General features: G+C 40.0%; 2 protein-coding genes across 4 annotated transcripts in view; one reads left to right on the top strand and one right to left on the bottom strand.

The window, feature by feature from the left end:
- The window catches only part of GPR107 (G protein-coupled receptor 107), a 33,474-nt gene extending 29,476 nt beyond the window's left edge, over positions 1 to 3,998 (top strand). For all 3 annotated transcript variants that reach the window (XM_075834639.1, XM_075834636.1, XM_075834637.1), the window contains exon 18: positions 1,536 to 3,998. In XM_075834639.1, the coding sequence (XP_075690754.1) occupies positions 1,536 to 1,632 (97 nt within the window). In that variant the 3' untranslated portion in view covers positions 1,633 to 3,998. The remainder of the gene's footprint in view (positions 1 to 1,535) is intronic.
- FNBP1 (formin binding protein 1) overlaps positions 1 to 12,101 on the bottom strand; it is a 396,531-nt gene that overhangs the window by 122,521 nt on the left and 261,909 nt on the right. The gene's annotated exons all lie outside the window — the stretch shown is intronic.

Genomic DNA, 12,101 nt, shown 5'->3' with positions numbered 1-12,101 from the left:
AAAAGCTAAAAATAACAAAAACATGTATTGTACCAGTCCTGAGGCATTGCAGCCCTCTCTTATAACTAGAGGACTGGGGTCCTCCAGCCCCTGTGAATGATGTGCCCACCAGCAGCACTGAGTATTTCAGGAGATGAGTTTGCCATTACTGTAGATAGGGCTGCATGTAACGGGGGCAGTGTTATGATGTGAGAAGGGGAAATGGAGATAAATGGGGAGGTCACACAGAGTAGAATCACCCCAAAAGCGCAGAGTATTTCAGGAGAAGAGTTTGCAGGGCTGCGGAGGAAAGGAGACCAGCTGGAAGGTCACACACACAGAGCAGAAACCTCTCACAGCACAGAGTACTTCAGGAAGGGAGTATGCTGGCCTTGTGGTAGGTTACAGGCTGTGTTATATAGTGGAGGGAGCAGAGTTGTTATCAGCACAGAGTATTTCAGGAGGGGCTGTCCAGTTAGTGAGAACTGGGTGATATGTCATGAGGAGGGAGAATGGAGACACAGGTCGCAGATTGAAAGCAGAAACCCCCAACAGCACAAAGTATTTCAGGAAAGAAGCCCGTTTGATCTTGCGGCAGGTCACCATTATATAGTGAAAGATGTAGGGTCCCAGCAGCACAGAGTATGTCAGCAGCAGTAATTTGAGCTTTCATCCTCAGGGTTCTCATGTCTATGGAAGGAGAACTTTGAGTGTCTCGGTAGGGGGGGTGTTTGGTGCTGCTCCACCCTCGGGCGTCTGTTCAGTGTCCGCCGGTCAGATGTCCTAGTTTAGGCAGCTCGGTCCTGTTTCTTCTAACATCAAAGCGTCACATGTGTCTGGTTTTCTGCAGCCACTCGTCTCTGGGAGATGGGCTGTATATATAGTATACACAATGGCTGCAGCCCAATTTTTTTTCTTCGTCTTCGGTGACATTCTGCGTAGTTTTCTTCCTGCAGCCGTGTCCTGGGGTCCGTCTGGTAACCTCGGCCCCTGAAAATTTCTGCTTGCCGTCAGTGACTTGATTAACGTCCAGTAGCTGAAAACCCAATCTCCAAATTTGACATAGTGTTTATTGCACCTCCATAATGACCTTGAAGTGCCAATTACAGCTGGAATAGTTTGCCGTCAGTGAATGGAGACATTCTTGTTTACATCCAGAGTCTGAAAACTGGCCTAATACTTCTCACAGCAGAGGGGTTTGTTACATATGTCTGGTCAGAGCTGAACACTGCAGCAGCACAAAGCTTTCTCCTGTCCTGTCCTGCAATGTATCAGAGGATTGTCTAGACTGGATACAATTGTATCAAACCCTCATCTGTTAGAAGTATTCGGATTCTACAGGTGTAAAGAAGAATGTTACCATTTACTTTCAGCAAGCAGAGATCTTGAAAATAGTCATGAATTGACACACAAAGTATATTGGATAGTTGCAGAACTTTTGATGATCCAATGATGAGGAATTGTATACATAAGACTGGACGGCCCCTTTAATTCGTCCCTATATATGACACTGTATGGCCGCACGGACTTATGTCTTTATCGTGTCCCTATTTCAGAGTGACAACCACAGGAAGCACAGAGGGGATCAAGAAAGTGAAAAAAGTCCTGAACGGATCGTCGGAGCCTCGCTCAGAATGGAACAGCTCTGCCTGAACTGACGGACTGACCGCCTGGATTTTAATTTATTATTTACTCTTATTATACATGCAAAGAAGCGGTTCACTGAGGAACACTGCACCTGCATCCTTCCTGCTGCGCCTAGTACCCCCCCCCCCCCTCAATACAGACAATGCAGCCGGCACCATACATTCAGCTTGCACCCCAAAAATCATCCCTTGCTGCGCGCCAGCATAGCCCCCGCTGTTTGAAGGCCCCAGACCGGAGCCCCTGGTGCTTGTACGATGGACTAAAAAAATCCAGGAATTATGAATTTGCAAGTTTAAAAACCAATAAATCCCCTCTGTTTCGCACCTCATTGTCCAGGGCCGATACCGTGGCGGCTGCAGGAAGTCCCACAACCCTCCTATAGATCTTCATGGCAGAGGCGCCTGTAAATATAATGCATTTTTTATTTTGTAGCAAAACGAAAGAGTTTGTAGAATGATCCTCTATATCTCGGAGGTGCGGCGCGGTGTATGTTGGGCTTCCAGGGACCGGGCTTACTCTTTCAGTACTGTCAGAGGAAGACATTGCTTTCCAAATCTCAGCCCCCTTACGTGTTATATGGGGGTCTCGAGTCGTCCTCTTATCTCAGGTTGTTTTTTTCTTTATTAATTCTCTCTGTCTCTGGGAAAGCTGAGTTATAACTAATATGGCCACTATTACGGCTCCGGAAGCAGCTTTCCCAGACTCCTGTGCAGCAATTTGGATGTGTCTTTGTGGGAGCTGTATCGGCGGCCATATTGGTCGTTACCCAGCTTTTCCAGGTGCAGATAGAATAAGGATGAATTGGATTTCTGAAGCGATGGACTCTAGGCGTGTATATTGCGGGGGTTTATTATAATCCCGTTACTCCTGTACCGTGGGAAAGTGTAACACACGGCTGCTGGCTGTGACCCCCTCCCCCACTTAGCGGACTACAGGGAGCAGGTAATGTGTGTCCCAGGCCCTGTTCACACTCAGGTTTTTTTGGCGCTGATTAAACGGCCGAAACTGACTCTCATTGATTTCAATGGGAGGCGAAGGTTTTTGGGGTTTTTTCCCGCTCGCAGGTAAAAGCGTTGCACCCTTTCTTCCCACGGTTCCGTCTCCTCCCAGTGAAATCAATTGTTTTTTTTACTCGCGGCGCTCAATGGCCGCAGCCGAAAACCACGGCGAGAAAGTGCAGGCAGGTCAAAATTCCTAAAAGAATTTTGAGGCAGATTTTATTTTTTTTGTCTGCAAAATACTCCGTGTGAACAGCGCCCAATTCTCTTGACTTTGTGTTGTGTATTTTTCATGGCGTCGCCTCGTTTCTTAATCATGATAACTATTGGGGATATAAATATTTCCATTTTCCGGCTGCTCCGGCTTCTCCACTACGTAAGACGATTCATTAATATTCATGAGGTCGTTTTACGGCTCCGGGCGTTTGGCAGAGGAGCAAATATGGTCAAAAAAATGACCCTTTCATTGCTGGATTATAGCAAATGGTGACTTCTGACGACCTTGCTTCATCTTGCAGGGGTCGAGCAGAAGGATGAGTGGCTTCGATGTCAGCAATATATATGTATAGGAAGGGTTCAGACGTTCTCCCCCCCCCCCCCCCCCCCCATTCAGAGTGCGCGTCTTGTCTGCTGCTGCAGAACTTCTTTATGATGGATATCCGGTCTGGAGAACATGCTGATCTGGTTTTTTTTAGTAGTTCCCTCATGGACGTTGATTAAAGGGGATTTCTACTTTACTGTAAATTCAGCGTATTCATGACATAATGAAGTTCTACAACTTTCTTATACACTTAATCATTCAATTCCTTTTTCATGATCGGTTTGCTGTCAGTGAGTGGAAACATTCTTGATTACATTCAGAGACTGAAAACCCATTATCTTGACAAAGCTGCAGTACATCTCAGTACTGTATTATAGCTAACGGAAGACTGGTTCCATTCACTGACAGCAAGCTAAAATTTTAAGTGTTGAGGAATCAAGTCTGTGCACGTAAGAAAGTTGCAGGACTTCTCCCTATACGATGTTATTTATATAAAATTGAAAAAAAATTTTTTTTAAAGGGGAATCTGCGTTTGTGATTTCAGTCCGTGGACCAAAGGGTTAAAATCGTTCTCAACCAGTGGGTTTTTGGTATGAAGGTGTAAATTAGGGGGTTTGGGGGTTTTTGGCTGTGGTGGTTTTTTTGTTTAAATGTAATGCATTATTATTTTTTTTCCCCCAATTATTAACCGTTTATTAGCCATTGAGGTTATCCAGTGCTGAAAGGGTTAAAGCATCAGGTCTGGAAGACATTGCTAAAAGTACGAGTGTTTTAATTGATACATTTATTTCTTTTGTGAATAAAAAAAATAAATAAAAATTTTGGCTTTATTACCCCCTGCTCCCTGTTGTACATGTCACTATGGACCCGGCGGTCAGCGTCCTGGAATGAGGGTCTTTGTGTTTTATCTTCTATGCAAGTGAAATAAAAGGGGAGCGACCGGAAACCGCTTATGTTCTTTTCTGATATTTGATTTTCACTTCTACATGAAAATACGATGCGTTTAGGGGTGAATAATCCGAATACCCAATTCTTCTAATAGTGTAAGCGAAGCAGCAGTACTCAATGTCAAGCAGCAGCTGCAAAAGCAAATCATATATTTTGGGATGGCATGGCAACCTGGATAAACCTGCCCTACGCTTGACCAGATCAGGGTGGGGGTTGACGGGGTGCCCCCTGTGTCTGTCATCCAGGTGCCAACGCGTACACCTGGAGACAGTCCTGAGTCATGTAAGGATGGAAGGTTCTCAGCACAGGTGACATGTCACACAAAATAGTGATCATGGGTGGAGGAGGTTTCTGCACTTTTTGTCACCTCTTATTTGAAGAACACTACTTCGGCCTAAATTGGCTGCTCACAGGGAACAATAGATTGCATACACCCGTTCTCCCAGCCTCACCCCCAGGGCTGCCGTTAGAGGGTGGCAAACGGGGCACAATGCCAACTGGGTATGTGAAGGGCAGTCCTTAAGACGCAGATCCAATGAATAGTGTTGGCGAGGCCAGGGAACCATAGTTTCTCTTCGCCATTCGATGCTTTTCTTTGATGCAGGTGTCGCAATGAAATCCTCACACGGCCTGAGCTGTCCGATTGGAGCAGAAAAGACCAGGACTGCCTCACTGGAGGAGGACTACATGAGGCCAGGTGAGTGTGGCACGATCTACATGGTCACTGTGGAACTAGTTACATGGTCACTGTGGCATTATCTACATGCGCACTGTGGCTATCTGCAGGGGGCACTGCGGAACTAGTTACATGGGCACTGTGGCACCATCTACATGGGCACTGTGGCACTCTATAGGGGGCATTGAGCAAGGTATGTACACAGGTTTTAACGCTACCAGTAGTGGTCATCACATATCCACTAGCCTAGCCCCTTATATTTGTAATCTACTGATACTCGTAGTGTAAAAGGCAGTGGGAGCGTGGTGAAAATAACTTGGTATAAAAAATAAATCCTGCATTTGACCCTGGAAAAAAACCTGCATTTGCTCATCGGGCGAATCCTTTATTTAGGAGCCGGGACAAAGAGGGCGTCAGCGTTCCAGAAAAGGCAGCGCAATGACATTACTGCAGCGCTCCACCTGGTGCTCGTCATGGGAACTGTTTATGTGAGTTTCAGGGTTTGTTTTTTTGGGACATTATTACTGTATTGGAGGCAATAAAGGAGGAATTATTACATAATGGGGGCACTAAAGGTGACTTTATTACTGTATGAAGGCACAAAAGGGGCATGGTTGCTGAGGGGGCACTTTTACTGTGTCGAGCACCAAGGGATAATTATTACCGTCTGGGGAACTGTTCATGGCGAGTTTGTTTAGTGGGTGGCGTAAAGGTGGGAAGGATGCTGGAAAAGTGAGGAACCAACATGTCTCTGTCAAATTCTACAGACATGAGTCGGGCCCCTAAGAAGGAGTCATGGCGGTCTGGGCTGGATGGAGAAGAAAATGTAAAGGGAACAACTCTTAACTGAAGACGTCACCTGTGAGTCACAGGATATAACTGCAGTAATTGCTTATATGGTCTGGTGGAAATATTTGGTCCTGGTATAGTGGTATGATTTAATAACTGTATATAGATAATTTTTAGTGTGTGTGTGTGTATATGGTTTGGGGCCTCGCCACACCCTTAGGTGTCTGTAATTATTTGCAGGTCATCAGAATAGGTTGGATAGAGATTAGACCATTACTCCTGCGTGTACCGGGTATGTCTGGTTATCCTATACGTTCTGTATTATATTATAATGGCCCCTGGTGAGACTCTTGTGCTAGAGAGAAAACTATCCATAGCAGAACCGTGTACCATCATGTCGTCTCCACCATTCACATTCAGTGGACTATTCCTCCATATAGCCTCAGTATTCAAGTTTACCTATATGGAGCCTTAAAGGGGTTCTCCACACGCCATATGGTCGTGTTTTGCTCTGTGTGCCACACTTGGCTGGTGGATTCTGTGAGCTGGATGGGAGAAAGACGTACTTGGTGACTACCTAATCCATTTGCTCAGTCCAGCCGTGTGGTCACTAAATTACTGGCCACTATAGCGCTTATAGAGGAGAAATATAAAGATATATTTGGGGGGGACATTGACTTATACCTCCTTAGATATTGGACTGTATTTAGACTCCATTGTTGGCTTGTATAGGATGGACTTGCATTGGGTGTATGTGTTTTCAGCCTTTCTGCTGCAGTACATCTGCTTGTCCCTGAGTGACGCGCTGGGTAGAGCTCCAGAGTAGCACATTTTCCTCATTTTCTGCAAGGATTGCTGCATGTTGATGGCTCGCTGTGCACCGTTTCCATAGTTTCTCAATATGCCTCTCTGGCATGTGAAGGGTTAGTCTTGTATCTTCAGAACCTTGACTAATGCAGGCAGCACAGTGACATGGAAGACGCCCGGCTGCATTGTGTGTCACAGCTCAGCATGAAGTGGGGAGGGTGCTGCATTGCAGTCGTAGCGTGTCTGGAGCCGGGACATCAATCCCTTCTACGTAGGGACACCCAGAAATAATCACGACCAAGGTTTATGTCCAATATGACTGGAACTGCTGTCCTCTTACGGTGCAAATGCAAACTGCTCCCCTTATAGCTACATATATGCCTGCTCCTGCCTAGAATATTGGACAGAGAACAGAAGAGGCAGCAATACTGACACACACACACACACACACACACACACACACACACACACACACACACACACACACACACACACACTATATCCTGTACTGATCCTGAGTTATAACCCGTATTATACTCCAGAGCTGCACTCACTATTCTGATGGTGGAGTCACTGTGTACATACATTACATTACTTATCCTGTACTGATCCTGAGTTATATCCTGTATTATACTCCAGAGCTGCACTCACTATTCTGCTGGTGGAGTCGCTGTGTACATACATTACATTACTTATCCTGTACTGATCCTGAGTTACATCCTGTATTATACTCCAGAGCTGCACTCACTATTCTGCTGGTGGAGTCACTGTGCACATACATTACATTACTTATCCTCTACTGATCCTGAGTTACATCCTGTATTATACTCCAGAGCTGCACTCACTATTCTGCTGGTGGAGTCGCTTGTGTACATACATTACATTACTTATCCTGTACTGATCCTGAGTTATATCCTGTATTATACTCCAGAGCTGCACTCACTATTCTGCTGGTGGAGTCACTGTGAACATACATTACTTATCCTGTACTGATCCTGAGTTACATCCTGTATTATACTCCAGAGCTGCACTCACTATTCTGCCGGTGGAGTCACTGTGTACATACATTACATGACTTATCCTGTACTGATCCTGAGTTACATCCTGTATTATACTCCAGAGCCAAATGCCGTCAATTTATAGTCTGCACTTAAACCAGTCTGACTGTTCCCGACCGTTACCTATGGGATGCTGCGCTATACAATGTCACAATCAATACACCTGTTTCCTTCTCTGCTATTAACTCAAGGATGAGAGGCCTCCAGAAATCAGAGCAAAGTGTGAAAAACTGCTGAGCATCATGGGAAATACAAGTTCAAAAGCAGATATGACATTTTTCAGTCGTGGCTAAAATATAAACTCCAGTCACTACTGATATTAACATGAATGGAGGGGAGGAAAATCTCACTTCTTGTTCCAGGGCAGTAGAATATAACTACTATAATACTGCCCCTATATACAAGAATATAACTACTATAATACTGCCCCCTATATACAAGACTATAACTACTATAATACTGCCCCCTATATACAAGAATATAACTACTATAATACTGCCCCCTATATACAAGAATATAACTACTATAATACTGCCCCTATATACAAGAATATAACTACTATAATACTGCCCCCTATATACAAGACTATAACTACTATAATACTGCCCCTGTATACAGGAATATAACTACTATAATACTGACCCCTATATACAAGAATATAACTACTATAATACTGCCCCTATATACAAGAATATAACTACTATAATACTGCCCCCTATATACAAGACTATAACTACTATAATACTGCCCCTATATACAAGAATATAACTACTATAATACTGCCTCCTATATACAAGAATATAACTACTATAATACTGCTCCCTATATACAAGAATATAACTACTATAATACTGCCCCCTATATACAAGAATATAACTACTATAATACTACCCCTATATACAAGAATATAACTACTATAATACTGCCCCTATATACAAGGATATAACTACTATAATACTGCTCCTATATACAAGAATATAACTACTATAATACTGCCCCCTATATACAAGAATATAACTACTATAATACTGCCTCCTATATACAAGAATATAACTAGTATAATACTGCCCCTATATACAAGAATATAACTACTATAATACTGCCCCTATATACAAGAATATAACTACTATAATACTGCCCCTATATACAAGAATATAACTACTATAACACTGCTCCTATATACAAGAATATAACTACTATAATACTGCCCCTATATACAAGAATATAACTACTATAATACTGCTCCTATATACAAGAATATAACTACTATAATACTGCTCCCTATATACAAGAATATAACTACTATAATACTGCCCCTATATACAAGAATATAACTACTATAATACTGCTCCCTATATACAAGAATATAACTACTATAATACTGCTCCTATATACAAGAATATAACTAGTATAATACTGCTCCTATATACAAGAATATAACTACTATAATACTGCTCCTATATACAAGAATATAACTACTATAATACTGCCCCTATATACAAGAATATAACTACTATAATACTGCCACTATATACAAGAATATAACTACTATAATACTGCCCCCTATATACAAGAATATAACTACTATAATACTGCCCCCTATATACAAGAATATAACTTCTATAATACTGCCACCTATAGACAAGAATATAACTACTATAATACTGCCCCCTATAGACAAGAATATAACTACTATAATACTGCCCCCTATATACAAGAATATAACTACTATAATACTGCCCCTATATACAAGAATATAACTACTATAATACTGCCACTATATAGAAGAATATAACTACTATAATACTGCCCCTATATACAAGTATATAGCTACTATAATACTGCTCCTATATACAAGAATATAGCTACTATAATACTGCTCCCTATATACAAGAATATAACTACTATAATACTGCCCCCTATATACAAGAATATAACTACTATAATACTGCCCCTATATACAAGAATATAGCTACTATAATACTGCTCCCTATATACAAGAATATAACTACTATAATACTGCCCCCTATATACAAGAATATAACTACTATAATACTACCCCTATATACAAGAATATAACTACTATAATACTGCCCCTATATACAAGAATATAACTACTATAATACTGCCCCTATATACAAGAATATAACTACTATAATACTGCCCCCCTATATACAAGAATATAACTACTATAATACTGCCCCCTATATACAAGAATATAACTACTATAATACTACCCCTATATACAAGAATATAACTACTATAATACTGCCCCTATATACAAGAATATAACTACTATAATACTGCCCCCCTATATACAAGAATATAACTACTATAATACTGCCTCTATATACAAGAATATAACTACTATAATACTGCCCCCCTATATACAAGAATATAACTACTATAATACTACCCCTATATACAAGAATATAACTACTATAATACTGCCCCTATATACAAGAATATAACTACTATAATACTGTCCCCTATATACAAGAATATAACTAGTATAATACTGCCCCTATATACAAGAATATAACTACTATAATACTGCTCCTATATACAAGAATATAACTACTTTAATACTGCTCCTTTATACAAGAATATAGCTACTATAATACTGCTCCCTATATACAAGAATATAACTACTATAATACTGCCCCCCTATATACAAGAATATAACTACTATAATACTGCCCCCCTATATACAAGAATATAACTACTATAATACTGCTCCTATATACAGGAATATAACTACTATAATACTGCCCCCTATATACAAGAATATAACTACTATAATACTGCCCCCCTATATACAAGAATATAACTACTATAATACTGCCCCCCTATACAAGAATATAACTACTATAATACTGCTCCTATATACAAGAATATAACTACTATAATACTGCTCCTATATACAAGAATATAACTACTATAATACTGCTCCTATATACAAGAATATAACTACTATAATAATGCTCCTATATACAAGAATATAACTACTATAATACTGCCCCTATATACAAGAATATAACTACTATAATACTGCTCCTATGTACAAGAATATAACTACTATAATACTGTTCCTATATACAAGAATATAACTACTATAATACTGCTCCTATATACAAGAATATAACTACTATAATACTGCTCCTATATACAAGAATATAACTACTATAATACTGCTCCTATATACAAGAATATAACTACTATAATACTGCTCCTATATACAAGAATATAACTACTATAATACTGCCCCCTATATACAAGAATATAACTACTATATTCTTGTATATAGGAGCAGTATTATAGTAGTTATATTCTTGTATATAGGGGGCAGTATTATAGTAGTTATATTCTTGTATATAGGAGCAGTATTATAGTAGTTATATTCTTGTATATAGGAGCAGTATTATAACTACTATAATACTGCTCCTATATACAAGAATATAACTACTATAATACTGCTCCTATATACAAGAATATAACTACTATAATACTGCTCCTATATACAAGAATATAACTACTATAATACTGCCCCCTATATACAAGAATGTAACTACTATAATACTGCCCCCTATAGACAGGAATGTAACTACTATAATACTGCCCCCTATAGACAGGAATGTAACTACTATAATACTGCCCCTATATACAAGAATATAACTACTATAATACTGCTCCTATATACAAGAATATAACTACTATAATACTGCTCCTATATACAAGAATATAACTACTATAATACTGCTCCTATATACAAGAATATAACTACTATAATACTGCCCCTATATACAAGAATATAACTACTATAATACTCCCCCTATATACAAGAATATAACTACTATAATACTGCTCCTATATACAAGAATATAACTACTATAATACTGCCCCTATATACAAGAATATAACTACTATAATACTGCTCCTATATACAAGAATATAACTACTATAATACTGCCCCTTATATACAAGAATATAACTACTATAATACTGCCCCTATATACAAGAATATAACTACTATAATACTGCCCCCTATATACAAGAATATAACTACTATAATACTGCCCCCTATATACAAGAATATAACTACTATAATACTGCCCCCTATATACAAGAATATAACTACTATAATACTGCTCCTATATACAAGAATATAACTACTATAATACTCCCCCTATATACAAGAATATAACTACTATAATACTGCCCCTATATACAAGAATATAACTACTATAATACTGCCCCCCTATATACAAGAATATAACTACTATAATACTGCCTCCTATATACAAGAATATAACTACTATAATACTGCCCCCCTATATACAAGAATATAACTACTATAATACTGCCCCCCCCCCCCCCCGCCACTGATTGACAGATTTTCCCATATTACTGGGCCTACAAGCGGCAAAGGGACCACCAATCGCCAGAACTGGGGGCTCCCGGGTCCCCCAGCAGCAAGACCATTGCTAGGAAGAGTTTTAATAGGGCAGAAGTCAATCATGCGCTCTGTCACGCCATTCAAAGTCTATAGCACTGCTGAAAACAGCGAAGCCGTTGGGTCTTTTATATTCCTCTCGCCTACTTTTAACTTTCTTAGTGTCCTCCGGTATGGTGTCGCCCTCTTCCATCCATTAAACGTT

This window comes from Rhinoderma darwinii, chromosome 8 (genome assembly GCF_050947455.1).
Source record: "Rhinoderma darwinii isolate aRhiDar2 chromosome 8, aRhiDar2.hap1, whole genome shotgun sequence".
NCBI classification, from domain to species: domain Eukaryota; kingdom Metazoa; phylum Chordata; class Amphibia; order Anura; family Rhinodermatidae; genus Rhinoderma; species Rhinoderma darwinii.
The sequence above is the reverse complement of the archived record's forward strand: the minus strand, read 5'-3'. Positions and strand labels throughout refer to the sequence as shown.